The sequence below is a fragment of the Elgaria multicarinata genome, chromosome 16, assembly GCF_023053635.1.
Source record: "Elgaria multicarinata webbii isolate HBS135686 ecotype San Diego chromosome 16, rElgMul1.1.pri, whole genome shotgun sequence".
Classification (NCBI taxonomy): domain Eukaryota; kingdom Metazoa; phylum Chordata; class Lepidosauria; order Squamata; family Anguidae; genus Elgaria; species Elgaria multicarinata.
In genome coordinates this window covers 28,669,573-28,697,117 of record NC_086186.1, presented here as the reverse complement: position 1 = coordinate 28,697,117, position 27,545 = coordinate 28,669,573, and the positions used below count along the sequence as shown (strand labels likewise).

Genomic DNA, 27,545 nt, shown 5'->3' with positions numbered 1-27,545 from the left:
CTTTTTGGATAAATGGATGATCAGATAAATGGATGTATTTACACAAACCTGCCTTTGCACAGAACACACACGGATTACGAAATGCCACATAGGATAGACACGGGATTTCCAACTCTAGCTTAATTGTTTTTTCAATACCCACATGCAAACACACAGAAATGGTGAACTGCTTTTCTTCCCCTCCCACTGCCCCTATTTTTAAAGAGAGTTTGATGAACATACCGCATTTCTTCGATTGTAAGATGCCATCGATTGTAAGACGCACACTAATTTCAGTACCACCAACAGAAAAACACACACCCTAAGACACACCCGCGATTCTAAGACGCACCCCATTTTTAGAGAACTTTATATGGGGAAAAAAGTGCTTCTTAGAATCAAAGAAATAGGGTAGATCAACATATGCACTTCAACAGTACTAACTCTACCATGTCTACATGGCAAATTTAAATTGATTTTAAAGAAATTTAACTGCTTTGACTTCCCACAGGGAACCCTGAGGTCGGTTGTTTAATAATGGCGTTCAAACCCAGATTCTGAGCAACACACAGAACTACAATTCCCAAAGCTGCTTGTGGGGTGGGGGTGGGGGGGCGGTGCTGGCATGACTGGATCCTCACTTTTATTCCGGTACAAGCAAGGCCATCGCCAAATCTTTAGTGTAACCCTGAGGCTACAGACCTTTGCGCTAGTCCCACTAGAGATAACTGACCATCCCCTCTTTGTTCCCCATTTTCAAAATCAGCACTTTCAGCTCACTGAAGTATTTCCTGAAAGCCCCTGTCCCCCGCAAAAATAGAGTTCAAGGAAGTTGCCCAAAGCATCACTTGGATTCAACAAATCAAAATGTCTGCCAACCTGAAAATTCTCCGGGGGTGATATTGGGCGAGTTCGTAGCCTCTGTTTCAGTGTAGGACAACGTGGAATCCGAAAGATCTGGGGAATGAGAAGAGAAAAGTCAACTGTGATTTCCCTAAAAACAAACAAACATCTTTTCACCTTGAAGCGGAGACACACGTTGTCATCCACTGGGAAGCCTGGATACGTCCACACAGGCCGTTTAACCACTCTTTAGCTCTCTTGAAGCTCCCATCTTCTTGCTCAGTCAATTGTTGTGACACCCTTTTGAAGAGGGAACATTCAAGCCCTGCTCCTGATTACGCAATTCTCAGCCTCCTCTCAGGGGCACTTTCTCCAAGACACTGGAAGGCGGAGGGCCCATCCATTTGTTTCGGGGGAAATTGGCAAAGAGGAAAGGGACGGAATGGCTGTGGAATGCGTGCTCAGTGGGAGCAGCAAGGCCTGAGACGAGGGTCCTTGATCGGACTCTCCAGCAGATGCCGCCCCACTTCCCCCAGAAGACCATCTAGGCCATCCTGGTGCCCTCCAGATGTTGAGGACCACAACTCCCAGAAGCCTCAGCAAGAATGGCCAATAGTTGGGATTACGGGAGCTGTGGTTGAAAACATCTGGAGGGGAGCAGGGGGCCTATCCCTGACCTAGGTGAAAGGGGCCTTGATTAAACGTGTTCCCTCATTAAGTGGGAAGGGTCAGAAAGATGAATGAAACTGAAGCTTGAAGGAAGAGCTCTGCTGCCAAGCCATCCCTTTCTATGAACGTTTTGCCGGAGTAGCATCCATCGTCAACCATAGAGAGGATTACTTCCTCTCAAGCAAAGAGAGATCAACACAACTTTTGGATATGCTCACATGGCTCCATTAGGTTCTACTGTCTTTGTGAGGGGGGGGGGAAGTGGGGGATGCATTTTTAAGGAACCATCCCAAACTCTTGAACATATTTTATGAGGACCAGGATCTCTTCTTGATCCTCTCACAGTGCAGGACACGGAAGAATGGGCTCAAGTTACAGGAAGCCAGATTCCGGCTGGACATCAGAAAAAACTTCCTGACTGTTAGAGCAGTACGATAATGGGACCCATGACCTAGGGAGGTAGTGGGCTCTCCCACACTAGAGGCCTTCAAGAGGCAGCTGGACAACCATGTGTCAGGGATGCTTTAAGGTGGATTCCTGCATTGAGCAGGGGGTTGGACTCCATGGCCTTGTAGGCCCCTTCCAACTCTGTTATTCCATGATTCTCTGATCATAAGAAGCTGGCTTATAAACCCGTGGTCCATCTAACACAGTATTGCCAACTGACAGCATTGGCTTGCCAGGGTTTCAGGCAGGAAGGGATTATTCCCATCACCAGGCCAGAGATACCAGGAACTAAACCTGGGATCATCTGCCTGCAAAGGACGTGCTCCACCACTGGGCTGGAGCCGCTCGTAAAAACCGGCTAATGCGGTTTTGCTTTGTCCATGTGAATGCTGATGCAGAACTATTGCTCCCCTTTACTTCTTGACACAATGAAACTGGGAGGATGCAGGCTTCAAAAATAATCAAGGCTGAGTGGATCAGACAAGTAGGAACTTGGAGCTCTACGAGTAAGGTTACACTAAGCCTCCAAACAATTCATCGTTACTATACTTAATTATCACTATTAAAATTCTTGAAGCTGTTTATTCTTGTTTCCTTCCTTCCTTCCTTCCTCCCCTGCTGAAACCAAGGAAACTTTGTTTTAACAAGTTAAAAGTGTTTTGTTGGTCTTGCTCGCTCGCTGTCTCTCCCCTTCAGTAATGCCCCTTTAATTAAAAATGTGCTCTGAATGTTTGCTCCAAAATCAACTTTGTGTTTGCGTTTTTCTTTTAAACCAAACTAGCCTGAAAAGCAAAGTCCCATCTCTTGGTATGTCACTCCAAATTCTGTCTAGGAAATACACCTACCATCTGAAGACAACCAGAAAGAGTCCAAACTTTTTATTTCTTGACACACACCCCTTTTTTTAAAAAAGAAAAAAAAATCACCTCCAGGGACAGGACTGGACAGCAAAACACAGATTGGTAGGAAGAACTGGACGCTGTTCATTTAGCCAGTCTGAGCTGGTACTGTTGAATCTGTGCTCAGGAGGCCATGGGGGATGTTCTGTTGCCCAAACATATTTGGGGCAGGGGTTTCCATGGAGGGAAACGTCTTGCCACAAATCAACTTGTGACCCAACGCACTGACTGCAGCCCACCAGAGGGCTTGGTCAGTTCTCTCAATATATGGCATTCAGGCTGACGGGTCACAAATGCTGCAGACCTTATCTACTGATCCTCTGTGGTGGATCTGACGTAGAGGGCAGAGGTAGCAGAGCCCATGATGCACTGCAAGGGATGGGTGGACATGGCTCTGCTTCCATCCCATCGTTCCTAACAAATTACTTTTGTACATTCCCCACAACTGCCTTGACTCAGTTTGACTCACCAGCTTCCATCCAACTCTTACCATTCTAGGATCCTTTTCTATCCACCCCCACCTACTTGATACTCACTAGATGCCTCTAGATATCTTGTCGGGATGTCAATGCTTCAGAAAAATGCCAGAGATTCTGGTGCAATTGCTCTTTTCTGAACAAAGGAACTGGGCAACCAATTACATTTTCCCTCTTCTGCCCTAAAATCACTTCATTTGGACCTTATAATGGTTTCCTAGTGGGCAGGGGAGCACCTGATCAAGGCTCACAGATTTGGGCTCAATCCCATCCATCCCATTTCGATTTCGTGGAGCAAAATCCCCATTTCCCTTGAACAGCCTCGCAATGCACAGAAGCCAAAGGCAGAGTGAGGCAACACATCCACCGAAGTCTATGTTTAAAATTTCTCAACAACAATATATACTTTGGAAGGCAACACTCCTTTCGGATTATGCCAGTTTTTAAGTAGGTCACATTTTTTTTTTATGCCCAGCTTCTTTGACCATGTTTCCTTTGATGATTAACTAAACATAACAAAAACAGACGTCTTCACAATTCACCATCGCACGGGGCTGTGTTTAAAGTAAGGTTGCCACCTTTCCTCTGGCCAAGCGCCGGCAGATGGAATATATACAGTTTTCCCCATTGCTGCGTTGCCACGCCGGTAAGGCAGAGGCTGAGAACAACAGGCCCAGGGGCAAAATCCGCTCCTCCAGGGTTCCACGGATGGCCACACCTCCTTGCTCTGCCCCCATCCCATGACTATCAATCATTTTGGGTAGTTTCCTGGCTTTCTTCCCATTCTAAAAGGCGGAAATGCTTAGTTCCCGGCAATAAGAGATTTAAGCTAAAATATGCCCCACCCACCCTTGGGATGGAATTTGGCCCTCAGGCTGGCAAAGGTTCGGCACCCCTGTGGTAAAAGGGGTGTGTGGGGGGGAGGAATGGGACAAAACCCAACCATCATGTAACTGTTGAATTTCTGGGTACCATACGGCTGCTAAAGGTACAGGAGCCCTGTCACTAAAAATGGTGGCATTGCAAGCTTAGGGACAGCTTGCTGCTTATTTTAAGAAACAGCAGGATTATCACAATTTAGAGATCAGAAAGCCAGGACTGATAAGCCTAAGGAAAGCTGAGCGGCACAAAAGACCAACCCATTCTCTCCGATTCCACTAACCAACCTTCTGGAAGCCAGGGGGGGCTCCTACTTCTAACCCTATTCCAAAGCTACGTCTCGCCTTGTGGACTAACGATGTGCTTTCTGGTTTAAAACCAGGGGAAGGGCTACCACTTTTGATCCAGAGGTCAGATTACCCCCGGACCAAGCCGGTGGGCCGGATGATGTCAAGGGGTGGGGCCTCACTGAAGTCCCACCCCCATGACATCATCAAAAAAAAACCACGGCCCACTCACTTTTCAAAAATGTTCTCAGTACAGAGAGAGGCGCGGAGCTTTGTGCCTCTCTGCAAAGAGAAAAGGACTCGGCCAGCACTAGCAGGAACTGACTCCTGCAAACCCTGGCCGAGCTGCACTGATTGTTCCTGCACCACACGCGGCCCAATTGGGGTACAAGCGACACAGGAAGGGGTTAAGGGGAGTCCCAAATTTAGCTCCTTATCTCTGATCAGGGTAAGAAAGGGATTCCCATTCGTGCCCTCATTGGGCAGGGCTTGGGAAGGACACGAGTCCTCAACTCTTCTCAGGCTGGACTAGGCCAATGCTTGGGCCCAAGTAGGCCCACGGGCCCAAGGTTACCCTCCCCTAGGGTGACCATATGGAAAGGAGGACAGGGCACCTGTATCTTTAACAGTTGTATTGAAAAGGGAATTTCAGCAGGTGTCATTGGTATGCATGCAGCACCTGGTGAAATTCCCTCTTCATCACAACAGTTACAGCTGCAGGAGCCCTGCCCTCTTTTGTATCTGGTCAAAGGGGCAGGGCTCCTGCAGCTTTTTTTTTAAAAAATTCTTTTTTATTGTGAATATCAACAGAACAGAAAATACATTGTGAAAAGGGGGGAAACCATACATTGTGTATATAAAATTATCATTTTCCATCGTATGTACCGTTAAAAAAAAAGGGGGGGGGAGAGAGTTATACAAAGGTTTCAAGAAAAGCAGACCAGATATCCATATGTTTATCCACTCGCAAGTTGCGTCTATATAACACTCGTTCAAAAGTTAGTAAAGTTATTAGGTCCTCGATCCATTGCATTATGGAAGGTAAGAATTTGTCCTTCCAAAAGTATAAGTCTTTTGGCTGTCATAAGGGCTCTGAAGATCAATCTGCACTGACCATGTGTTAACTTTCAAGAGGCCAGTAGGTAATTTAGGAGGACATGGACACTGTTCCATATTATAGATTGTTTCAGTACAAAGTTCATCCTAATCTTAACCTCCTCGCAAAGAGGGGCAACTATGGGTCATTGCCAAAACATATGAATTAAAGAATCATTAAGGGCTCCTGCAGCTTTAACTATTGTGATGAAGAGGGCATTTCACCAGGTGCTGTATGCATAGCGTCACCATATGGAAAGGAGGACAGGGCTCCTGTATCTTTAACAGTTGTACTGAAAAGGGAATTCCAGCAGGTGTCATTGGTATGCACGCAGCACCTGGTGAAATGCCCTCTTCATCACAACAGTTAAAGCTACAGGAGCCCTGCCTTCTTTAACTGTTGTGATGAAGAAGAGGGAATTTCACCAGGTGCTGCATGCACAGAAATGACACCTGCTGAAATTCCCTTTTCTATACAGCTGATAAAGGTACAGAAGCCCAGTCCTACTTTTCATACAGCCACCCTCCCCTCCCCTATTTTAAAATAAAAGCTGAGATTACCACGAGGCTGCATTCTACATCACTTGTCGCCTCTGATCCCACGTCAGGGAAGCCTGGTGATGATACTGCAAAAAGGTGACCTTTGCCACTCAAGCTCTGCATCACTGGAACATCTGTAAGCCCAAAGGCTGTCGTTTCTCTCAACTGTCCAGCATTTGCCAAAATGTATTTATTTATTTATTACATTTTTATACCGCCCAATAGCCGAAGCTCTCCGGGCGGTTCACAAAAATTAAAACCACAATAAAACAACCAACAGGTTAAAAGCACAATTACAAAATACAGTATAAAAAGCACAACCAGGATAAAACCACGCAACAAAATTGATATAAGATTAAAATACAGAGTTAAAACAGTAAGATTTAAATTTAAGTTAAAATTAAGTGTTAAAATATTGAGAGAATAAAAAGGTCTTCAGCTGGCGACGAAAGCAGTACAGTGTAGGCGCCAGGCGGACCTCTCTGGGGAGCTCATTCCACAACCGGGGTGCCACAGCGGAGAAAGCCCTCCTCCTAGTAGCCACCTGCCTCACTTCCTTTGGCAGGGGCTCACGGAGAAGGGCCCCTGTAGATGATCTTAAGGTCCGGGCAGGTACATATGGGAGGAAGCGTTCCTTCAAATAACCTGGCCCCAAACCGTTTAGGGCTTTAAATGTCAATACCAGCACTTTGAATCGGGCCCGGACCTGGACTGGCAGCCAATGAAGCTGGAAAAGGACTGGCGTAATGTGATCTCGCCGGCCAGTCCCTGTTAGTAAACGGGCCAGCTGAAGCTTCCGGACCGTTTTCAAAGGCAGCCCCACGTATAACGCATTGCAGTATCCTCGCAGTTAGGAACAATTCATGTGTATGTAAACCAACCCACCCACACACCAACCCACACCCCAACTTCTTATTTCTGCCCAACAAACTGCAGTGAAAATTGAGGAGGACAAGGAACTTACCCAGTGGCTTTTGCTCATCATTTGGAGACAGCCGGGAGTAAGGAGGGGGTGGAGATTCTGAAAAGGAAGGAGAACTTGTGTTAGCACCATCTGGGAATTTAAGTTGCAGAAAGCTCGTGCTCCCACCCCAAGGAAGTAACCACTTGGTTGAACTAAGGCTGGAATCCCATTCGTCATATTTAGAGGGGCACGGTCTGAGCGTCTGTCACCCCAAGAAGATCAAAGATTCATAAGTAAGGTCCAGAAAAGTCATGGGATTTCAAGGCAGCCTTCACCAATGGCCATGCTGGCTGAGTATGATGGGTGTTGTAGTCCAACAGAGATAGAGGGCACCAGGTTGGGCAAAGCTGCATCAAGGTATATACAGAATGGATCTTGAGGAACTGACCAGCTGCAACCCTCAGCCCCATTGTCCTCTAGCGCCGTCCCATCAAATGAAAGTAAGCTACCTTGGTTGGCCTATTGCAGCTCTGATGTTCACTGAGATTGGCCCTGTTCAGACAACACGCTAAGCCATGACGGTTAAGCATTTTGAACAAAATGTTACATGAGTTGTGTGAACCATTCCTAACCTTGGTGGCTACTAGGGTGACCCTACGACAAGGAGGACAGGGCTCCTGTATCTTTAACAGTTGCATAGAGAAGGGAATTTCAGCAGGTGTCATTTGTATATATGGAGAACCTGGTGAAATTCCTTCTTCATCACAACAGTTAAAGCTGCAGGAGCTATACTAGAGTGACCAGATTTAAAAGAGGGCAGGGCTCCTGCAGCTTTAACTGGTGTAATTAAGAGGGAATTTCACCAGGTTCTCCATATCTACAAATGACACCTGCTGAAATTTCCTTTTCAATACAACTGTTAAAGATACAAGAGCCCTGTCCTCCTTTTCATATGGTCACCTTAGCCAGTGGCTACATAACCACGGTTTAAACATGCTCACTAAACATTTGCTGCAAAGGGGTTAGAGGCCTAACCATGGCTTAGCATGTTGTCTGAAGTTAAAAAGGCACAATACACATCAATCCCTTACTTGGAACTGGGTACCACTGATTTTCAAGTTCCAGAAGTTATTTACTAGTGTACACTGAGAACTGCAGGCCTGGGGAGTAAGTACCACTAATTCAATGCAAATTACTCTGAAGTTAGTACTCTGAATATTGCAAGCTTAAGGAATCACATGATGGAGTCCTCAACAAGGTAAATTTAAAAAATCAAGTAGTTTATGCCACTTTGTCCTCATTTCATCAGCCTCAAGGAAATCTGGGAGTTGTATTTTTCATAGACTGAAAATTCACTGTTCCAAGATCTTTAGCCAATTCAAAAAACTACAAATTCCAGGTTTCCTTTAGGAGATGAGATAGTCAAACCAGTTTATATCTGTAGAATGAAACCAGTTTAACTCTGCAGTAGGAACATTCCTAATAAGACTGTCACATTTTTGGAAAGCTACACTTCCTTTGGAGGTGTTCAGCAATACTGGATCCACCAAAGCCCACTTCTCACATTAATGCGCATCTGTTACAAAGAACACGGTATTTGGTGTTCCAGTAATATTCCAGAGAAAGATTCCATCCTACTCCCTGTAGGAAAGATACAAAGTGACTGAATTAAGGCAGAATTCGGACTGCAAAACAAATAAAATTAAGGAGAGTTTCCCCTAAAGGGGAAATTATTAGTAGAACTTCTCGTATTCTTGAGGATTTTTCTGTTGAAATGAATTAAGGGAGCAATGAATTAAGGAGGGAGAAAACTAAGCAGAAACACGCCAGAAAAGAGCTAACAAGATCCAGGATATTGCAACGAGCACCCAGCAAAACTTTCTTTGACGCTTAATTTCCAGATTTAACTGAATTTCACTGCTGGTAGAAGAGATATTTCATGTAAACTAATACATTCAGTTTCAGATAGCTAGTTCTTCCTTCTCTAAAGTGGTTACGGCAGAGAAGTACAGGTTTTGCTACTTTAGGAAAAAAAGTTTTTAAAAAGGGAGAAAAAACACTTGAGAGAGAAAAAAGTTGGGAAAAGAGGCACTGCAGCTTTAAGAGAGGCAGTCAGATAAATTGCCAGTCAGACTGGCGCCAGCAAAATGCAAACTGCATATTATCACCACTTCTTCACCTAAATAGCAAGAGGGGTGGGGGACCTCCTTAGGAAAGAAGGGAGAAGAGGGGGGGGGAGTGTTAAGCACAACTTGAAACTGATCTCAACTGAAAGGGATAATGCCAGGCCCCCAAAAAGAAAGAAAAAGAAAGTGGGGGAGAGGGAAAGGATTTGTATGTGTGTGTGCGGTTCTCTTTAATTCTCATATTCTTTTGCCCTTAGAAAACAGTGGTTTTCCATGCCTCAAAAACCAGAAGTTACGTCTCCTTCGGCATAACCGAACCGATACAATTACCCCAAAACAACGGAAGGGCCCCAAGTTTGCTTTCCAAAGAAAAGGGGGCCAACCGTGTCCCGCGCAACCTGAGCCGGCAGTCCGAGGCACACTTCCTTGCGGGGGTGACCTCGGTGGGAAGGGACTTACTTCCGTGTAAATATTCTCAGGTTTGCACTGCTAAGGGAGTCAACAGCTCTTCCAGATCTTTCTTCCCCTGCCTTGAAAAGGCCAAGATTTTACTCCCACTTGCCAGGCATCCAAAGTGGATTCAAAGTGGATTTGTCTTTTAAATTCCCCCAAGTTGGAGGGGGGAGGTTTGTTTAAAAAACACACATCAATTGCTTGCTGTCAAAGCAGAGGAAGGAGGCAAAGGAGACCCTTGGACCCCCCCCCCGGCCCCCTCTTGCCACGGAGAGACTTATCAAGGCACACTTCAGTGAGCAGCAGAAATTCCAGCAATGTAGGCAAGGAAGGGGATGATTCTCTGCGGGGTGGGGTGGGAGAGGGGTGGGGGTGAATTTGTGTGTGTGAATTTCTTCCAAGAGCAACACAAGTTGGGAATGAGCCTCCTGGAAGTTTCTGAAGTGTCCCCTTCTCCTCCTCACAAGCCAATTTTCTTGCCAAGCTCTGTGGGAGATGCCCCCTTTATCAAAAGTGCCAACCCTCACGGAGGGGGCAAAACAGGGGCGGAAGAGCGGAATCTCATCCGTGGTTGTGACTTACGGGGCTTAGTCCCGATTAACTACTGCAGAGTACAAGGTTGTGATTCTGGGCCTAATTGCCACAAGGAGCTATGTGGGGCGGGGGGAGAACGGGGGCGTCAGTGGAATTCTGCCTCTTTTTAACTCCAGCCCCATTGCAAAGGTTAACTCCTTACTGGCCAGAGCACAAGCATGACATAAAGGTGCTTTGTGAGTGTAAACAGGTGGGATAATTTTGCATTTTCCTTTCTGGTGCTCCTTGAAGTGACTGCATTCACAAAAAGGACCCGTGGAAATCTGGCCAGGAGGAGGGGGATCAGAAGCTTGCCTTCTGCTGAGCCAGACCTTTGGTTCATCCAACCCAGTACTGTCGGCACTGACTGGCAGCCCTACCTAGAGAGGTTGGGGGTTGAATCTGGGACTTCCTGCAGGCAAAGCAGGGGCTATACCTCTGAGCTAGGACCCTTCCCTAAAAGCTACGGAGGGAGAGGGCTACTGGAGGCTATTTCAAACATGATGTGGTGACCAGCAGGAAGCACCCATTGCAGTGGGAACACAGGAAGCTGCCCGATATCGAGTCACATTGTCAATCCAACTACACTAACTGGAAGCCGCTATCGGGGTTTTTAGACAGGAGTGACCCCAACAGTGGAGGCTGGTGGCTTCAATGTCAGCGGGGCGATGAATCCACTCTGGGTCTCAGTCAGAAATGTCAAGGAGCTATCCAAGGTCCTGACTGAAACCCAGAGCCAGATTCATTGCCCCAATGACAATGGAGACACCAGCCTCCACTAGTCTCCATTCTTACCAGAGGCCGAATTTTGCACCTGGGACCTTCTATATGCAAATCATGCACTCTACTACCTTAGGAACCCATGAATCTCATCTCCTAATACACCTCAGGATCAAAACTTATTCAAACCCTTTGTTTATTTATTTATTACATTTTTATACTGCCCATCAGCCAAAGCTCTCTGGGCAGTGCAAAATTAAAAACCATAAAATATAACAAATATAAATTTAAAACATTAAAAAGTTAAAAAGGCAATACAAAACCAGCTATATTAAAAACCAGGGAAAGCCTGTGTAAAAGGTATGTCTTCAGGAGGCATTTAAAAGATGTTACATATTTTGCCTCCTGAACCACACGAGGGAGGGTTTTCCAGAGGGTGGGTGCCGCTACGGAGAAGGCTCTGTAGGTTCTTCATGGCGCCAAGGTTCTTCACGGCGCCAATCCTTCCGTCTACATCTGCCTTCCCCAACCTGGTGCCCTCCAGATTCACTGGACTACAGCTCCCATCATCCTGGCTGGGATGTCGGGAGTCGTATTCTAACACACTGAATAGAGGAGCCTCAGGTTGGAGAAGGCTTTCCTAGAAAGGCAGACACACAAACTACTTAAAACGAGCTCATCACTAAAAGAGAACTCCATTGCGCCTCATCGCTTTAAAGGCACATGAGTTACTGTCTCTTACCGGAAGGGAAATTTACACCAAGTCTCCCAGTTGCTTTACACCAGAAGCCTGCCAGTACACCCTATCGCATCTCCACATTTTGCATTAGGGGCAAAAGGCAGGACACACAGCCATGACTGCATGGATCATTCTGCCCAAGCACAGAATCTGGGACTGGGTGCAGAATTCACTAGGGTCCCCTGCTGTTGTTTCTAGCTTTGATGGCTCTGAAAATAATAAGCACTTAGCATTTCTATGGGGCTTTCAAATGTTCAAGGCATTTCTCATATACTGTCTTGTTACAGTCCTGTGACAGCCTTGTAAAGTAGACTCATATTATCACCACCCCAATTGCTGACAGGGAGACTGAGAAAAAGTGGCTTGCCTACAGCAACCTAGTAAGTTGGAGCAGGACAGATTTGAACCCGGGGCTGGCAGGTGGGTTGGTATAAGCCAGTCTCTTAGCCACTGGCTTATACCAGCTGAAATGCTTGTGGATCGTGTGTGGTAAAATGTTTGCGAACTGAGGGCGAATGCGTGGGATTCCCATGAGCTGTGAATATTTTATTTAGCATTAAATGGCACTGTACAAAACAATGTAGCCACAATTCCTGCCAAGAGGGATTTGGAGCAAAACAAGAGGAAGCATAATGTAGATCAGGGTTGACAATGGTTTGGAGACACTGAATGGGCAGGAAAAGAAAGTCCCCCACTCCCCCCCCCCCGCCCCACTTCAATGAAGCTAGTTCACATGATCGCTGCAGCCCACCATGGGTTGTGGTGTGTTCCAAACACCCTTTTAAATATTCATTGTTCACCATGGCTTACCGTGTCATGCAAACTGAATGACGGCAGCTTATGTGAAGGTTAAACAACCCTCGCATAACCCTAAAACAGCCCATGGGTTACATGAGGGTTGTCACAGAGGGAGGAGGGCTTCTTATCATTTTAACATGCATGTTTTCGTTCTTGTTATGTGAGCTGCTTTCTTGGCCCTATAAATATTTAAAATAAATACATTTTGCATTGCCCATGTCCAGTTCTCACAAACAGCAAGGGAAGGAGCCAACCTGCTTCTAACACTTCAGATAGGAGATGGGGGCTCATTGGTTTGCACAATTTTCCATAGATAAAAATAGTCTCTGCATATTAGATTGAAGCCGAGGCCAAAATCCTTTCTCCTGACACCTAGTTTTCTATTTATTCCTTATTTTTTTCAATGCTCATATATACCACCCACTCAAGCATAGCTCTATTTGCAGTTTACAAAATTTAAAATCATAACACCCCAATAAACTACATATTGTATAGATTGAAAAGCCCACCACAGTTCAAACTGAATAAATAAGACAAAACTAGGAACAATAAAACAAGACTCACAGCAGAAAATTAAAACAATCTGAAAGCAACTCCAAGAAGCTTTTAAAATGCTTGGGAGAATAAAAAGGTCTTCACCTGGCACTGAAAGAAGCACAAGGTGGGTGCCAAGTGAGATGCTCTGGGAAGAGCATTCCAAAATTGGGGTGCTACCACTGAAAAGGTCCTTTTCCTGGTAGCTACCCACTGAATCTCACTTGGTGGAGACATCCAGAGAAGGGCATCTGAACATGACCTGAGGAAACGGGCAGGTAAATACGGAAGGAGATGATTTTTCAGGTAGTCTGGTTGCCTTGTATGTGCAAGGAAAATTTTTGCACGGAGTAGCACTGAGTCCCCCCCTCCATCTGCAATCTGAACTGCGATACAACTGTCATCTACTGTTTGGGAGAACCAGGTAGTATTGTTTATTTTGTTAGCTACTTTGAACGTGCCCATGGAGAGGCAGAACTTGGGTTATATACATTAAATAAAGGTGAACAACAGGTAAGCTTGACATACAAATTTCCAGGGAAGAGATCAGCTTTCCAAGTAAGCAGTGTTAAGCGTTCTTCACACCTGTGTGAGCATCACCAGATAATGCAACATCAAGTGAAGATGTGTACGTGCGCATGGGCCATCCACCCCCCAGGCATAACACCACAGGCAGAACTTTTGCATTGCCCCTCGCATCACGTCCAACACAATGCTTTTCAGTGGAGGCCATTCCCACAATCAGCTGCCAGTCAGCAAGTGCACAGTAATCACGTGCAGATTAGAGAAATCAAGGGATGTCCATGCATGTGTGAATCAGCCCTCAGAGTACGCTTGTAAGACCACGTTTGGCAAAGGTTTACGCAGACTGAATACAGAACAAACACTAAGCTAGGATGCAGTGCAATGAAAGCCCGTGTATGAAGTCATTATCCCTACACACTTTTGTTTTAGGACATGGGCAAATTGATGCAAAACTGACTTTTAATTTAAGAAAACAAGTGCATGTGTGTCTGTGTGTGCATACAAAAAGCACATCATATAAAAACAGACCCAGAGCGCGTTCCTTGATTTAAGCTACAATCAATTCCAAAAGGGGGAGGAACTGAAATGCAAGCAAAGGTGCAACCTTGCCAGTTTTGCTTCGCTCTGGGGCTTTCTGGCTGGTAGACTTTAAAACATCTCTAGGTTTTGTTTATTTATTTATTCATTCATTCATCTATCTTCCCGTCAACCGTGAAGCTCCTCGTTCTAACAGCATTCGGGCAAAGGAGATACACATATCGGACTACTAGAAGCCTCTTAGCAATGCTCACTCTACCGCCAGGGGATGTACTATCAGCCCACCACCACCACCATTGCCAATCCAGAGTTAGAAGTGGGTGGGTGGGGGTGGGTGGGTGAAGAGAGTGGCAACTGTAGCTATAGGATTTTCCAGCAAACTACTTTGAGGGGCTGAAAGCTTAACCCTCCACCTTTTACTTCATTTCTTAAAGGGACCTCCAGGAAAAAGGGAGGCCCACCAAGGTCCTGGGGAGAGTTCTCCAGCCCTGGCAGTGAGAAGTAGCTACTTGCCACAGATGGTGCGAGGCCTAAGGGCCAGCCCAAACAAGCATGTACAGCTCTTGATTTCTCAACACTTGGCTCTGGTTGCTGGAAGATGGAAGTGTGACTCCACTGAAAAGGATTGCCTACCTGAGATTTCATTTGGCCATTCTCTCTGTGGGGTCAGATCCATGATGACCCATCCACACACACAGGTCACTGCTTGATCTTAGCAGTCTCTGCCAGGTCTAGATGCCTAGCAGTGGCAGATGTCCACGGACTTCAGGTGCAAAGCCCTGTACCTGAGATGACCAGTTCCACTGACCAAGGGCAGATTCAAACCAAGGGCTCGGGTGGTGAAGCCATGATTAGATTTGTTGGGCTGGGGAGGATGTGCTGGGATCTTGCTTTCGTGACTGCTTCCAGAAACACCTCAAGAGATTGCAATTGCCTCCTCACACCACATTTCAAAGGAATTCCAGGAGGAGGCAAGGCACTTCTTCATGACACCTCACAGCGCTTGCGAGAAGCAGCTCTTATACCAAAACTGGGTGGCCTCAGAAAACGTTTGAACCATTTGTGCGCTGGGCAAAGTGAATTCAGACCAAAATTCCTGGTGTACGAAGGAAAGGAAGGAAGTTGTTAACCCTAAACAGACGTGCCCTGGCTCAAGACTTCCTGGAAGCCTCACCCTCTGTCCTCAGTGCAATGTGCCATCATCCCAAAGTGCAGTTTGCACATGCTCAAAGATGCTCATGCTTATTAACATATACAGACCATCAACAGGCATTGAACTTTGTGAAACGCCCTATGCAAAAAATTAAGGCCCTGAGGTCACTGTGTCGCCTTTCCAAGCTTGAGATCTGGAATAAAATACAAATTCTGGAGCTCAGCACTGCTCAAACGAACAAGACTCCAACGCTCAAGTGTCCTCTGGCACCTTCCAGGCCTAAGGAAGTTGACTCTGGCATCTATTTTCTGGGACAGAGGTCACTTTGTGTCAGGCATGGCACCTTCTGTGGGATCTCACAATGCATTTGCTAACCTTTACCACACGGTCAAGGAACCCCTTTCCTTTCCCTCAAAACCTGGTCTTGCATTCCAGCAGTGGGCGGGGCCAGACTAAAAGTGGGCGGAGTTACAGGTATGACTCTTACCTTTGTGGGGGAAGGAGAGAAAGAGACATTCTCCATCTCCAACTTGTGCAAGGTTCCTTCCATCAGCTTTGTAGGTGGGGGCCAGAATAAATAGTTCAACAACTTGAACCCAGGCCAGTGGGGGGGGGGGGCAGTGGCAGTTTGGGTGAGTCCAGGGGTCTGCATTCAGCCCAAAGACCAGAGGTGTGTCCCCCCCACACACACACACTTCCAAGGACTTGTTTACAGCCCTAAGGAAGTCCTTCTCCAGTTGGACCAGAGGAAAGGTCCAAGCATTGGTCCCCAGCATCTACATTCAGAAGCCTTAGCTCAGCTCCAAAGGCCAGGGAGCCCTGCAGGCACGGGGGTGGTCGCGTGCGGGCCCTGGACCCAGTTCCATCGCGGCTCCCCGCCGCCCAGGGCCCCCGGCCCGGCCCGGGCCCCCAGGAGAGCGAAGGGATCCTTACCTGGGCCGCACAGGCGGCTGAAGTGATAGGGGTTGCAGCACACGGTGGGCCCGTCGGGGAGGCCGAAGCTCCGGCACTCGCAAAGGGCCTTCAGCTCGGCCGGGTGCTGGAGGTCGGGCCAGCGGAAGAGCTTGCCCAACAGGAGGTGCGGGGGAGCCGCCTGGCCGCCCAGGCGCACCTCGGCGCGGGCGACGTGCACGCAGCCGCTGGGCATCCCTCCGCGGGACTCGACGGCTTCGAGCAGGCTGTCGAGGGAGCGCTCCTTGAGGCGCTTCAGCAGCGAGTAGGTGACGGCCTTGAGCTCCTGCTCCGCCAGCGACAGTCTGGAGCGCCCTTCCCGGGCGGGCAGCTCCCGGGGCCCGGGGCAGGCGCCGTCGGGCTCCCTCTCGGTGAAGAGGCAGCACGTCACGGTCTTGCCGTCGCTCTCCTGCGCCCGCCACGGGCTCGCCCCCTCGGCGGCGCTGCGGCTGCCCTCCTCCGCCGCCGCCGCCGCCTCCTCCTCCTCCTCCCGCGCCGCCTCCCCCTCCGCGGGCGCCGGAGGGTCGCCCTCGCCGTGCGCCATGGGCCGCTCCAAAGCGCCCGGCTCCTCGACGGCGCCTCCGCCGGTCACCGCTCGCCTGGCGCTCGAGGGCGGCTTCTCCGGGCTCCCGCCGCCGCCGCCTCGCTCACGGCTCTTCCTGAGGCTGCCGCCGCCGCCGCCGCCACCATCTCCGCCTCCGTCGGGAAAGACCCGGCTTCTCCAAAGCCGCCGCACAAGCCCTGCCCGTTTGGACCTGAACATACGCTTGGCCCGGGCGCGGAGCTGCCGGCCTTCGCTCGCTCCGGGTCAGATCCCTGCAACCGTGCGCCGCATGAAGGAGACCCAGCGGGAGCTGCCGCAACGGCGGCCGTGCCCGGAGCAGCCGCTGGGGCTCCCCGCCCGCCCGGCCCCGCCGATCGCCGAGAAGCGGCCGCCGCGCTGCCACATGAGGGAAGGCAGCGCGGGCAGGGGGCGCAGGCCGGCGGCGCGGGAGGGGAGGGCGCGAGCCGGGGATGAGCCGCCGCCGCCGCCGCCGCCGCCGGCCCCCTCGGCCCTACATGGATCACCGGGCCCCGCGAGCCCGGGGCCGAGGACCGCGGCGAACGGCGCGCTCTCCAGGCGAGTCCGGCCCGGGCAGAAAAGGCGGCCCTCCGGGAAACAACACGGGAAAATCGGGAGGGCCGTCCCCGCGGCAGCAACAAAGGCACGGGGGGCCTCCCCCCTTCCCGCGCTCGGGCTGGTGTGGTTTATCGTGGGAAGCCGGCGCTGCGAACCCGCGTCGTCGTGGTCGTCGGGGGGCGGCGGCGGCGGTCGTCGGGGCGCTCGCTCCGCTGTGCTGGACGGGTTAGAAAGTTCCGCGGGCTTCCCAAGTTAGAGGCCGGCCGCCCCCCGGGGCGAGGAGCGGGCTGGCCGAGCCCTCGCGCATGGCTGCGCCGACTTGGAAGGGTCCCCGCGCGCGAGAGGGAGAAGAGCCGCCGCGGGTCGGGGTGGTGGTGGCCAAGCAGCGATCCGCTCAGGCGCGGCGGCGCGGCGGCGGCGGCATTGCAATCCACGCGAAGCGGAGCCCTGGGCGCTCGGAGAGGCAGGCAGGCAGGCAGGCAGGGCTCGTGGGGGCAGAGCGGACCTCCTCGGGTGAAGCCCCCGGCGGCTGCTGCTCCTCCACCACCACCACGCCGCCGCCTTCTCGCTCTCGCTCTCTGCCGCCCCCTTCTCCTCCTCCTCCTCCTCCTCCGGCTTGGGGGCCGCTGAGCTCTGTGCCTTCGGCGCGGCGGCGGCGGCGGCGGCGGCGGACCCGGGCTCGCTGGCTCTCCCCCCCTTCTCGCCTCTCGCTCGCTTTTTTGTTCTCCTAAAACACACACGCAGGGCCCCCTAGGAGAGCGCTGGAGTCATTGGCTCCCTCCCATCATGTGCCAGTCTAGACACTTTGGCGGCGCGGAGCTGCACTGAGGGTTGCGCAAACAAGGTCTCAAGTTTCTTAACTCTTAAAGGAGAACGCCTCCCGGTGCCTCCCCCGCCTCCCCGCGCGGCGCTTGGGGCTCCGGGCAGCCCCTCTTCGCCCGCCGGCCCCACAGCCTAAGGACGGGCAGGGAAGGCGCTCCTGCCGGGCGGGGGCGGTGGGCGAAGACGGCCCGGGGACGGGAGCCCACCCCCCCGGGGCCCTGCCGTGCGCTTCCTCGGCGTCCTAGGCAGAGCACCAAGAGGGCTGGATTGCGGGTGGCGGCGGGGACTGGAAAGAGCAGCTCCAGCGTCAGGGGCAACTGCCTTGAGAGAAGCCGCTAGAATCTGGGGTCTCCTGTTTCATTTAAACCCTCTTCCTCCTCCTCCTCCTCCTCCTCCGGGTTGATTCTGTATCAAGTGTTCATTGATCAACTACATTAGTTATATCCGCTTTTTAAGGATGCACTCATTGAGGAATCAGCAACGTTGAATGTGCCCCCTTAGGCATGCTTAAATCCCACGGTGATGAATGGGGCCTACTAGTCCCAGGTAAGCGTGCATAGAATTGCAGCCTCAGAGGGATTTTTTTCTGGACGGCCCCACATGGGATCAGGCCACACGGGCACCGAATGGGCTTGCTCCGCCATTATGTTTGCCCCCAAACCTTGTTGCTGCATTGGGGGTTCCAGGAGGATTCTTTGCAAATTTGCAAAGGATGTGTACATTTATTGCATGGATGGTTCACCTGTCCTCCAAGGAGCCCAGAGTTTTCCCCTCCCCGAGTTTATTTTCACAACAATCCTGTGAGGTAGGTTAGACTGAGTGAGAGTGGCCAAGGTCACCAAGTGAGTGTGGCCGAGTGCGGGATTTGATCCTGGTTCTCCCCTGCCCTAGTCCAACATGTATCATGCTGGATTCTGTGAGGAACGTGAGCAGTTAGAACCTTCTCCAGCTTTTTCCCAGGCTGTCTTCTCTGTGTCAGCCTGGAGAGAAAGCAGAGCAGAAGAGAATTCTGGGATAGTCTCACAGAAGTTAAGCGTTCTTACTAAGGGGAGACATGCTAGAGGTGTACAAAATTATGCATGGTATGGAGAATGTGGATAGAGAGACATTTTTCTCCCTCTCTCAAAATACTTCATCCCATGAAGTTGATTGGTGGGAAATTCAGGACAAATAAAAGGAAGGACTTCTTCACACAGCACATAGTTAAATTATGGAATTCACTACCACAAGATAAAGTGATGGCCACCAATTTGGATGGCTTTTAAACGGGGTTGGGTAAATTCCTGGAAGAGAAGGCTAGCAATGGCTACTAGCCCTGATGGTTGTGTGCTACCTCCAGTATTTGAGGCAGTAAGCCTGTGTGTGCACCAGTTGCTGCGGAACATGGGTGGGAGGGTGCTGTTGCACCGTGTCCTGCTTTGTTGGTCCCTGGTTGACAGCTGGCTGGCCACTGTGTGAACAGAGTGCTGGACTAGGTGGACCCTTGGTCTGATCCAACCTCAGGGCTCTTCTGATGTCCTTATGTTATCCACCTCCCCTACTCCATGTACACCTTGATTACATCTCCCCTTCCTCACCTTTTCTCCAGCTGAAAAAGCCCCAAACATTGTAACCTTATAACAAAGGATAACCAAAGTCTCATCTCATCTAGTCCAGTATTCTGTTCTCACAGTGGCCAACCAGTTTTCTAAAAGCCCCCTCCTGCCCATATTCCCCAGCATACTGCCCCGCATACTGGAGATAATATACAGACATTGTGATTAATAGCCATTGCAGAAGTACCTGCAGGAGTTTTCTTGCATTCTCAGGAAGGAAGAAACTACATGTAGGTGGAAGCCCAAGGAAGGCACAATATGAAATATTTGAGACTACTCCAAGGGAAGCAGGAAAAAAGGATAAAGTTTGCATAGATGTACCCCAAATACAGCTGCCATATTTGGGAGAGCCATTTGTTTTAAAGGAATATCCCAGATCCCAGGTCAGCAGAATATGAGGGGCGCTCTGTCCTAAGAAGAATCACATCCCTCACTCCGCTCCCTCGGTCTCATCACAATACCGCCCCTTTGTTATGGGAAGTCTGGTCCGTATGCCCCAAACCGCCTGCAGCAGGAGCAGCCTATGATGGTGAATCCTCTCTCCTTGTTTCAGCTTGTAAATACAGGCTTGCTGGTATTTTTTTAAATAGCATCTACAAAATCTCATTTCAAAATTTGCATTAGAAACAAAGGCCCCAACACCAGGCCTATCTTAATAAATTAGCAAAGGCCTAAACTGTATAAAACTTTGATCTTGTAAAACCTGAGAGGCTGCAAACACAAGCTGTTGAGTTGTTTTAATGTAAATTCAAACCCAACCCTACTTAACCCCCAGATCATATAAGAGAAGTGTCTGTCACATTGTTGAGGCTAAATAATGTATAATGTATTCAAAATAAACTACAGTATTTGGTATTTCCACAGTTACCTGAGTGGCGCAAAAGAGCCTTGTCAACTTCTTTGGGTAAGTTGTTTTCTCTATAAACCGATATACTTTTTCTGGTTATTCTCCCCTTCCCTTCCATTGTGAACATTAACTATTATTATTATTTGTATCCCGCCTTTTGCCCAATGCTGGGCCTCAAGACGGCCAATAATTATTTTATACATTTCTGTATATACCATTACACTTTGGGTTCATAGAAGTGTCAGGTATGCAGGGCCGGCCGAAGACATTTTGCTGCTGGAGGCAAAGGTGTGGCCGTCATTCCATATGCAAAATCTGACTTGGCCAAGCAGCTGAATGTTACTTTGCAACTGTAGGGTAGGGAGCTGCAGGGCAGGCTGTGTGGAGGCTGGTGGCTCTGATGTCGGTGGGATGGTGAATCCGCTCCGGGTTTCGGTCAGAACGCTAAAGGAGCTGAAATGGATTCTCCCATGTTCAGAAGCAGATGCTGGGGGAGGGGGCTGCTCCCCTCATCCCTTGCTTGTGCAATTCACAGAGGCATTTGGCTGGCCACTGCTGGGGCAGACAGATAGACCTTTGGTCTGATCCATTCTTGATGCACTTTCCTCCATCCCATTGTACTAAGCTGTTATAGTTTGTTTATTTAAAGTATTTTAATCCCACTCCTCAACCAAAAGAGGCTCCCAGTGTGGCTTATTACAAATAATGTGTAAAAGAAGACAGTCCCTGCCTGTAGGCTTACCATCTAAAAAGACAGGACACGCAAGGAAAAAGGAATGGGGAGGGAGGAGGAAAAAATTAAGTCTTTCAGCAAGGCTGGTGGAATGACTCACCTACTCACTCTCATCTCGCTCAGTACAGCTTGCTGGAATGGCTGTTCAGCTGTGCGTGAGTGAGAAAGAGACACACCCCACCCTTGCCTTATTCCCAAGTTTTTAACAACAGTAGGTAGGGTGGTTGATCAGGGCCTTCGCCTCTGTCAATTGGATCTGCAAAAAACAGGCCGTGAGTCTTAGAAGGCTCACATAGTTGGCAATCTCCTGCAGCAGCAGCGATAGCTGCTTCCCATCTTCCCGCCAGGCTGCTGTTCAAGACACAGGCGCTGGGCCAGGCCAGGGAAGGTGGCAACCTGGCTGAGATGATGCCCGGCTGGCTCTGGCGAGGGGGCCCTTCTCCGTTCCGCCCGGCGCTCCAAGAGTTAAGGCGCCTCTCCCCAGCCGGAGTCTGCGAGGCTGGCCCCGCCCCCGGGATACATTAACTTGTTCAGGGTGGCAAAAGTTCAGGCTCCGAAAGCTCTGGTTGGCCTCTGGCAGGCAGGCGCTCCGCCCCTGCAGCGCAGTGATTGGCTGAGCGGCGGAGCTGGCGCTGCCTCCTGGAGATCAAGAGATTGTCACTGAATGAAAGAAATTCCGTTGCTCTCATTGGCTGCTCGCCGCAATTTTTATGCAACATTCCATCCTTCGCTGTCTTGAATGAAGCGGCTGCGGCTGGGAAAGGCGGGGAGGGAGTCCCATTGAAGTCAGTGGGGCTTACACACAAGTAAACGCACAGAGCAGCGACATGTCCTGAGTTGAGGCAGTTGGTTTCTACTATTCCCGGGAATGGGGGCAAACAGAGGAGCCCCACGTGCGGGGCTTCCTCCCGAGGAAGCCAGGAGGAGGCTTGCCTAGGATCGGGCCCTTCCCTCCTTGTTGTCCTGCCTCCTCTTCCTCCAGCTCTCAAGATTCCAGACTGATCAGCCCTGCCCCGGCTTGCCTTTTCGGAAGGGCCTGGCTGGTCTTGGCCCCCAAAAGGGCCTTGTTTCTGAGCGGGTAAGAGGGAGCCCTCTCCAAGCGGACCAGGGCCCTGCAGGCCTCCTGACGGGAGGCAGGTGTGTGCAGGCAGAGGTGTGATGAGGAGCCTCCTGTGCGCTTGGAGAGTTCTGCAACAACCAGGTGGCTCACTTGGGGCAGAATGCGCAGGAGCCCACCCACCACCACCACCACAGGAGGGCTGGCTTACCACCTTTTGAAACGCGACCGCCCGTAGACATTTCGCCATCTAGAAAGGCCTGCAGATCCACGAAGCTCAGGCTGAGTTCAGACGACACGCTCATCAACATTTGGTTCCCAGTCTGTTCCTATTGCTCACCCAGCTGATAAGCGTGTGGTCCGAACTCAGCCACGGAGTCCTAACATTACCCAGGTGCATCACTGACTAGCAGTGGGCGTATCTGAACGATTCGAGCCACAGGGCGAAAGGGGACTGGAAGCAGGCAAAGCCGGAGCAGTGGATCATGGAGAGGCGCAGTGGGAGGCCTCTTCAGTAGCTCCGCGTTTGGGGCTCAGCCGGGAGCCTGGCCTTAATCACAGATGCCAGTGGTAGCGCAACTCTCCTCCAGGTGAGAGAGCGCTGGATGCTTTGGGTGGCTTTGTAGTCCCTGTTTTACGTGCAAATATATTAAGCGGAGCATAGTAGAAGCAAGTAAGGATCCTGGTAGCCAGGGCCGGTGCCAGACTATTTTGCGTCCTAGGCAAGGCGAGCTACTTGCACACACACCCAAATTGCGCGGAAGTCCGAACGTGTGCGCCATGTGGAGAGCTGGGACTGGCTCACATTGATTTGGGACCGAGCCGTCTGGAATTCACCGGGACTTACTTCCGTGCGAACGCAACCCGCTATGCAGCCTGGTGTCCCGACCCCCTCCGCACGTTTACTCGGGGGAATAAGGCTTCCGAGTAAGGAGGCATAGGTGGATCGGGCCGCACTGGTGCCTCCCGGTGCAATGCTTTCTCGGACGCAAGTCCCGTTGATCCACGCACGCAGGATCGGGAAGCAGGAGAGTTTGCCTTGCGAGGAGTCCACAAGTCCCCAGCTTTCCTGGGGGAAGGGAGAGGGAGTCCCGCTTGCCCGCCTGCCTGGACATCGCGGCCTGTTTGAGGAGAGAGGCAAGGCGAACTGGTGCCCTTTCCTCGGGAATAAGGCAGAGGCTGGCTTAAGCCAGGGTCGAGCTCACCGCGTGCTTTTTCTTCTTCTGGCGGCGGCAGCCTTCCGGCTCTGGGAAGGCGGCTTCCGGGTGGCTAGAGCAGCTCTGGGAGGGCGGCTTCCAGGCGGAAGTCCGAACATGGAGCCCCACCCCATCCCAACGTCCCTGGCTTTGCTTCGGCTGGGCGGGCATGGGGCGCCATCTTGCCCGCCCAGGCCCAGCTGAATCCTCGGGCCTGGCTGGCCTGGCTCACAGCCAACAACGTACGTGAGTGCTGCACTGTGCGGCGCCCCTCTTAGCTTGGCACTCTAGGCGGCCACCTGAGTGGCTTCTATGGTAGCACCGGCCCTGCTGGTAGCACAGCCAGCGTTTCCAGTCCGCCGTCTCACCCTACCTCCGTGGATGCACCACAATGTCACCTAAATTCTGCAAAAGTCTCAGCACCACTTTCTAAACGTAAACAAGAAATCTGGTTCCAAATTGTTATTTGGTTCCCGTCCCGCTAGCTAGAGCGTTGAACTTCCTAAACTCTGATGGATGTTTCATTCCCAGTGGCTGGACCATCATAGTTCTCTTGTTCAAGGGCCCTAAGCTCGTTCACAGTCATCAGGACGGCCCAAACTCAAAACACTTCTGTAGCTGAACGACTTTGCATATTAACCAACCTCTGTTTGAAACTAATGCCAGCATAACTTCGGTGTGGAAGGTGAGAGCTATGCAAATATCAGATAAAAATCCATGATAAATTTAATTGCTTTACGGCCGACATGATTCCTAACATCATAAGGACTATGAGGGGCGAATGCTGCATTAGCATCAGTGTCCACTAGGAGGTAGATGAACAGCTCAGCCTCACAGTCTGTTTTTGAGGAATCCCTCCTGCTGCAAAGGACGAGGGGGCAGCGATTGCATGCGGTCATCAGCGCTAAAACCATAAAATATAGGCAATTTGTTTTCTATCAGCAACACAGAAATGAAACACTGTATATTTGGATAATCTGTTGTGCAATATTTTATTATGCTATTAATTATAAAAACAACACCTCAGGCTTCCTTTGCAAGAACTCAGTAATCCCTCCCACAAAAAACAACAACAGTCTGGCATGGGGAAGTAGGAATCGTTATTTGTTGTTGTTTATTCGTTCAGTCGCTTCCGACCCTTCGTGACTTCCTGGACCAGCCCACGCCAGAGCTTTCTGTCAGCCGTCGCCACCCCCAGCTCCCCCAAGGTCGAGTCCGCCACCTCCAGAATATCATCCCTCCATCTTGCCCTTGGTCTTCCTTTTGCCTTCCACTTTCCCTAGCATCAGCCTCTTCTCCAGGGTATCCTGTCTTCTCATTAGGTGGCCAAAGTACTTCAGTTTTGCCTTTAATACCATTCCCTCAAGTGAGCAGTCTGGCTTTAGTTCCTGGAGAATGGGCTGGTTGGATCTTCTTGCAGTCCAAGGCACTCTCAGAATTTTCCTCCAACACCACAGTTCAAAAGCATCTATCTTCCTTCGCTCAGCCTTCCTTATGGTCCAGCTCTCGCAGCCATAGGTTACTACGGGGAATACCATTGCTTTAACTATGCGGACCTTTGTTGTCAGTGTGGTGTCTCTGCTCTTAACTATTTTATCGAGATTTGTCATTGCTCTCCTCCCAAGAAGTCAACGTCTTCTGATTTCCTGGCTGCAGTCAGCGTCTGCAGTAATCTTTGCGCCCAGAAATACAAAGTCTGTCACTGCCTCCACGTTTTCTCCCTCTATTTGCCAGTTATCAATCAAGCTGGTTGCCATAATCTTGGTTTTTTCGAGGTTTAACTGCAACCCGGCTTTTGCACTTTCTTCTTTCACCTGTGTCACAAGGCTCCTCAGCTCCTCCTCGCTTTCAGCCATCAAAGTGGTGTCATCTGCATATCTCAGATTGTTAATGTTTCTTCCTGCAATTTTAACTCCAGCCTTGGATTCGTCAAGCCCAGCACGTCGCATGATGTGTTCTGCATACAAGTTGAATAGGTAAAGTGAAAGTATATTTCTTCGATTCTAAGACTCACTTCCCCCCCCCCCATATAAACTTCTCTAAAAATGGGGTGCGTCTCAGGGTGGTTTTTTTCTGTTGGTGGTACTGAAATTAGTATGCATCTTACAATCAAAGAAATAATGTATTATTTTTTAAAAAATAATGCTATATTGATGTGCCATCTATGCTGGCGTGACTTCAATTGCCTGTGCTGTGTTTTGCGTTTTTAAAAATTAAAACGCAAGTGGATACCTAGGGACCTGCATCCATATAATGTGCAGGGGGTGAACCCATCAGGAGGACCCAATAGGAATCGCAGGTTCTTGCTGATGTGATTAATAGTGCCGGTCAGCATGAATGACCAGCTGTGGTGACTGCAAAAATATCATTTCCCACTTTTGGTTTCCCCAGAAGCAGCAGTAATAGCTTCTGGAGGCAGACTTTTATAGGCTCAGTTCCTTGTGAAAAGGGTAGTGACAACTTGATGTTTTTTCTAATATAAATGTTGTGCATGGGGGAACACCAGGAAAGACAGTTGTGGGTTTTAAAAGCAGCGTCTCTGCCCCAGCAGGCTCGTGAAGCCTGCCAAAGCTTCTTATAGCCAGACAGCTGCAAAACATATTCTGTCTTCTTTACTGACGAAGGGGTTGTCTAAACGAGGGGGAAGCCCCAGGGTGGCTCCGCAGTGGCGCTCGGTCATTTATATGATGCAGCAGCCATAGCGGAGCCATCCCAGGCCCTTCCCTGGAAGATACGAAATCGAAAAGTCAGTGCCTTTACCCCAGCCTTTTTCTGTAGAGCAAGGTGACGACAGTGCACCTCCGTCTGTGGCTTTGCTCTGGATTTGCAGTGGAGGTGTGTCCCAGCCAATAGCAACCCCTGATTGGTCTCCATTGGCCGGACAGGGAGGAGGGGGCGGGACAGGGAGCTGGAAGGTCGCGGTTCCTCCAGCGGCAGTGGAAGGGCTGAGGGCTGTGGAAACTGGTTTTGAAATGTCTCTCATCCTAAAAAAGCAAAGAGAAAAAAGAATTTCCCATATGACTGGAAGGGAGACTTGCATTTGAGAAACTGAAATCCAAAACTTCCATTGGCATGTGGAACTAGGGCATGCAACTCTTTGGAATTCCGTGCTCTAATGTGTAGCAGGAATGTTTGGCGGGGAAAGCCCGAGGTTGGAAAAAACTGGGGGCGGGGGAACACACGCTCAGATGCGCAGCACCACTTGCATGGCAGAGCGGCAGTGCACGGGGCGGCAGCAGCTCCTCCTCTGATTGAGGCAAACCCCGCTCTAGGTCCTTGCCATTGGGACAACCCTGCAAGTGTGCAGGCTTGGGGGCTCGCAGCGCCAATGCGCCATCGTACAGACACCACCTAAGTCCAAACTGCCAAACTGTTTCTCTTCATTCCAACCCTAGCGGGTGTTCCATGCTCCGAAGCTAGTTGCCACCAGCCATCAGTGCCTATTTAAGCAAGCTTCATCTAGTCATTACAGAAGCTTTTCATTTTAACTCAACAAAAGCCTAGATAAAAGGTCGCGCGCGCCCCCCGACTTTGCACAGCTGTAACAACATTTTGTTGTCAACCGAAGTTAGTTTGCGCGTTTGCAAAATATGCACGTACAAAGGACACACAGAGCCACCTTGCGTGCCATTTGGTGTACAAATCAAATAGATAAACAACAAACAGCATAAATGCATGGTAGGTGGCTATAAGCCGACCCAGATGATCTTGACAAGTATAGACCAGCAGTAACCTGCTTAAGCACCTAGAATGGAATAATGTCATTCTCTGCTTTGCCATGGCTATATGGTTTTACTGGATATTTGTCCTTCTCCTCCTGATATTGCGCTTTGTCCGTTTTGTTTTTAAATTGTTTTTAACTGTTTGTCACCCAAAGAATTTTGGTTATGGGGTGACAAACACGTCATAAATAAATACATATAACCCCTCCCCACATCAAGCTATTCTTACGAACATGAAGCTGCAGCCCCCAACCACATATTTCTGGGGGACGAAGGGGGTGTGTGGAATCTGAACCATGTCCTTGTTTATGTAAATGATCTGTTAT

General features: G+C 49.9%; 1 protein-coding gene across 1 annotated transcript in view; it reads right to left on the bottom strand.

The window, feature by feature from the left end:
• SMAD6 (SMAD family member 6) overlaps positions 1–16,982 on the bottom strand; it is a 61,746-nt gene extending 44,764 nt beyond the window's left edge. Inside the window, exons 1-3 of the mRNA XM_063142663.1 lie at positions 16,110–16,982; positions 7,079–7,135; positions 859–936 (exon numbers count right to left, since the gene is read on the bottom strand). Of these exons, the coding sequence (XP_062998733.1) occupies positions 859–936; positions 7,079–7,135; positions 16,110–16,890 (916 nt within the window). The 5' untranslated portion in view covers positions 16,891–16,982. The remainder of the gene's footprint in view (positions 1–858; positions 937–7,078; positions 7,136–16,109) is intronic.
• Between the last annotated feature and the right edge of the window lie 10,563 nt (positions 16,983–27,545).